Source organism: Morone saxatilis, unplaced genomic scaffold, assembly GCF_004916995.1.
Source record: "Morone saxatilis isolate NCDOM2014 unplaced genomic scaffold, NCSU_SB_2.0 Contig15, whole genome shotgun sequence".
In the NCBI taxonomy this organism is placed as follows: Eukaryota; Metazoa; Chordata; class Actinopteri; family Moronidae; genus Morone; species Morone saxatilis.
In genome coordinates this window covers 15965052-15969529 of record NW_023339707.1, presented here as the reverse complement: position 1 = coordinate 15969529, position 4478 = coordinate 15965052, and the positions used below count along the sequence as shown (strand labels likewise).

Genomic DNA, 4478 nt, shown 5'->3' with positions numbered 1-4478 from the left:
AGAGAGAGAGAGAGAGATTGCTGGCTAATGAAAGAAAGAGATAGAGAGCTGGTTGTCAGAACATACACAGTCCCTCAGGGCAAATGAATGTGAGAGACGGACAAACAGATGGCAGGCAAGAACGCTCTGTTGGACAAAAAAAACTGAGTGAGCACACAGTAGAGGAGGCTGGTTTAAGTGTGACTAACTATTTTTTTTGCATTTGAATGTCAGATAGAACACCTGCATCAAATGCAAATGGTGTAAAAACATGTATATACATTGCACAATGGACAGGTATTGGACATGGCAGTTACAGTGTATGCATTGTATGTCTGGACTGTGAATGCTGGAAACTTCCAGTAACAGACACTGATTATTCTCCCCATTACTTTTGACATTAATGTCTGTTGCCAAGAATGACATAGTCACTCAATAATTCAACTTTGTGCACTCCTTAGTTACAAAATTATTGGGAATGCTTTGGTATAAAGTCATTTTGAACTAAACCGTTCACAACAAGATCTGTGTATTAGTGATTGTGACATTTATTATTTTGAAAAATACACAATATTGCTGTAATCTTTTGGCACATTGAGCACCACAAACTAAATGCCATAGAGCGCTTTATAGGGGTTCAGCTGCAGCTAATATTGCCAAAGGGCAGCAAATGACACAGAAACTATTGCAATGGATAGGCAACATGTACTGTAACATTTATGGGCAACAAATTACAGGATTAATCAACATAAAGTGTGGTGCATAATTTGCCACCAGAGGAGCTTCAAAGCCCCCTTGTATACATTCTGCAAGTCTCTGAACTCTACAGAAGGGATGAATACCATTCCTCACAAAATTCTTCCATTTGGTGTTTTCAATGTCACATCCACACTTACCTTCCAGCGAGGTAAACAGTCTTTGGGCTTCCAGTAGCCTCCTTCGGCTATGTGAGGCTCTCCCTCCAGCAAAGATCTCTCCACCTCCTCCAAAGATATCTCACTCATATTCACCTCCAATCTGCCCTCTGTGTGTGGCAGGAGAGGAAAAAAGAGAGGGAGAGGAAGAAGAGACAGATTTTATGAGCCACAAAAAGCCACGAGGGTTAGGAAAAAAGATAGACAGAGCCATGGCGGCCATGTGAATAAAATGGAATAGTAAAGACATGAATTGGAGGGAATAGATTAAGGGAATGAGATGAGGAAAATGTTAATGACAATACAAAGAGGTATGGAAGGGGGGGGGCAACGCTCGTCAAAGCTTTTAACAGTTGAGCAATCTGGGGCATAAATTGCTGGGTTAAGCTATTCTTGGCCAACATATTTGCATGCATCATCAATCAAAACTGGAATAAAACAGAAGCTCTCAACCATTTCACTCCTCATTATTAGAACAAATATGTACAGAAGCACCATGAAAACTCACTTATTGGACACAGCTAAGAAAACCTGAAGAACAACTGTTTTTTTACCATTAAGGGTCAACCAAGGAGACCGAATTACATTTTTCTCATCTGGTGCCTTACATATATAAGAGAATCATCAGCCAGGATCAAAGAATTAAAGACAAACTACAAATCAAACTTTAACAGTGCACTTACTCATGGAGGGCAGTCTCTCGGGGCAAATCTGGGAGGAGAGGTAGGTGAAGCCTTCTGGGAGGTATGTGGTGGGAGGATCATCACTCTCGCTCACATTGAAGTCATAGGAATAGTCTGGGGTCACACATATACAAGTATCAACACCACCATCAGCGGGAGCTTAATTCAGTCTTTATCTACACGAGTCAAGCTTTGTGCTCTATTGTGTTGCATCAACTATTCTTATGTTTTTACCTCTTTCACTGCTGCCTAAGCTAAATGCTCCATACACATGTCTGAGTCACTTACAGTACAGATCGGGACAGACTCAACTACTACAGCTCTGTTTCTTTAACTGCATTTGCACCCATTGCATTTTTAAAAAAAGCCACATATGAGCGAAGTATTCCCGAAACACCTCGGTGCATTAACGTGTATGTTTTTACCTGTGCCATTGATGCTGTAAGCCCCTCTCACCACCTGCTCCAGAACCTGAGCCCCAATGTTCTTCACGTTCTCTCTGATCTGGATCCCTCTGGCTTGGACCATGAACACATACTCATTCACTGTGGACAGAGGGGAAAAGGACAGACAGTTAAGCCATGTTATTCTTGGACAATGTAAAATTCACATCAGTAAAAATTCAATAAAGCGGGGAGGGTCTACAGCTTCAAAGAACACCCTCCGGGCGGAATAACCTGTTAAAGTGCATAAATACAAACTACCATTTATAAAAAAATAAATAAACCTTAACTGAGGTACTTATTTTCACACTCTTCCACCTGATCTGGTCCAAACTGATTACCTGCCTTGGTGAAGTTATGAGGGTGATCGTTTTTTTTTTTTTTTTTTAATCTTAATGAGCCACACATCGAGGGACTTTCATTCCAAAGAAGTCAAATATTAGAATGTAAATCTATGATGATGGGGCAGGAGGAGAGAGAAAGATACAACTCAAACTTAATAATGAGAAGTGACTAAGATAATGAATTTAAAAAGATTGGTAGATCTGCCTTCCGAGCATCTACTGTGCTGTTCGTCATAGATCATTTTTTGCAACAGGAAAAAAAAAACCACAAACCCACAAACAAGGTGTCTGTTTAAACAGACCGCGCAGAGGTTGTGCACGGAGACTGAAAGTTCCTACCTGAATTTCAATCCATCATAAAAGTGTGCCTATCTCAAATAATAACATCAACAGTTAATCACGAGATCCACTAGAGAACTACATCCTCGTGTTTGATATCTCTTATTACAACTGTTTTGAATTTCCATGACAGTTAACTATCAGGAACTTTACCAGAGAAGCTTTGTGCCACTTCTGTTCAGTCTGGTTTGACCTAAATAAAACCATAACAGAGGTCAACCTGCCAAATAGGAACTCCCCAGTAGAACAATGAGAGGAGATGTGGTCTAACTGCAATACCTCGCCCCTACTTCACCTCATTCAAACGCTGTAGCCACAAATGTGCACTTGCATGAACAGAACACTGACTCACACAAGTTTCTGATTTCAACAGACAACAGAGGAAAAGACCATTTGTCCAAAGCACCAGAAATAACTCCCTGGATCACCGACTACAACTCCTGTTTCTTTATTTGGAGCAGCATGCCAGCACAACGCTGCCAAATTGATGGATCTCTGCCTCAGTGACTCTGTATCCAACTGCACAATCCCTGGCCATTAATCCAATCAGTATTTATCTTAGAGCAATCCCAATATGATCCACACACGTCTGTGAAGACAACCGCGTGTGTGCTGGTGCGTGCACGCATTAATACTGCTGAGGTAGAAATCTACAGGATGTGATTTGTCATTAGTAATAGTATTAGAGTTTCCATCACATTCATCTTGTTTTATACAAGCTGCCAAGCATGCGAGACTAGAGACTAGTGGCTTAGCGGTAACTGAAATCAATGTTCTCATTTTACCTCTGCAACATTCAAATATTACAGTGCAGACGAAGGAAATCTGCAAAGGATAATAATAATGAAACGCAAAACAAGAATGCAGACTATATCCAGTCCACTCTCACTCCAACACACGCAGAAGTGCATCAACAGATGCACGTGCACACATGCGTACACAAATCCACACACACATTCACTGATGCCCTTCAGAGGCGCCATATGATGGAAAAATGCTAAGAGGCTTCTGGAGCGTGATCCAGTCCTACAGGCACCAACATATTTTGAAATGTTTGCATCTCCCTCCTGTCAAACATATTGAGAATATTATCTATGCATATCCCTACCAGGACAAATGCAGGGCACAAATGTGTTGTAGATGAACATACAGTACCACACTGAATCGCTTCAAAACCTGCTGAGCAAAGCAAATCAGCACCTCAGTCTGGCCTTTGCTGTAAACTGTCTTTTCTTGAAACATTTTTGGTTCTGTTTTCAAGAAGTCAGTGGTTCTTTTCAAGTCAAGACAGGGATGAAAAATGTGAACACTCTGCATACTGTATACAAAGCAGTGGGCGCACAATTCTCTCTCTCATCAAACATGCACAGCAATGGTTAGTGCTGAGGTATTCGAGGCTACAAACTGTGACAAATTCAATTAAACATGAGAGACCAGGAGTTTAGACGAGGCTGGCATGGTAGGCTACAACACAAGGCCATTAGTGCTGGACATAAGCAAGGAGATGCACGTGCACACACACACACACACACAATACTGATGCATCACTAGAAAAGGGGGCATCACATGCATGCACAAGTATACCACAAGGACCCCAACTGTACCTCATCCTATCAGAAACCCCCACTGTAACCTATCAAGCAATGACAGGGGACCTTGAATGACCTTGTCCTCTATAGCTCTCACAGAACATTGTTGTCTGCATGCCAAGCCTGGCCCACCTCTCTTTCTCTTCTCTCCCTTTCACTCTCTCTCTCTCTCTCTCTCTTCCCGTCT

General features: G+C 41.6%; 1 protein-coding gene across 1 annotated transcript in view; it reads right to left on the bottom strand.

The window, feature by feature from the left end:
• The window catches only part of b4galt5 (UDP-Gal:betaGlcNAc beta 1,4- galactosyltransferase, polypeptide 5), a 27033-nt gene that overhangs the window by 4372 nt on the left and 18183 nt on the right, over positions 1-4478 (bottom strand). The window contains exons 2-4 of the mRNA XM_035657026.1: positions 2002-2121; positions 1577-1690; positions 876-1003 (exon numbers count right to left, since the gene is read on the bottom strand). Of these exons, the coding sequence (XP_035512919.1) occupies positions 876-1003; positions 1577-1690; positions 2002-2121 (362 nt within the window). The remainder of the gene's footprint in view (positions 1-875; positions 1004-1576; positions 1691-2001; positions 2122-4478) is intronic.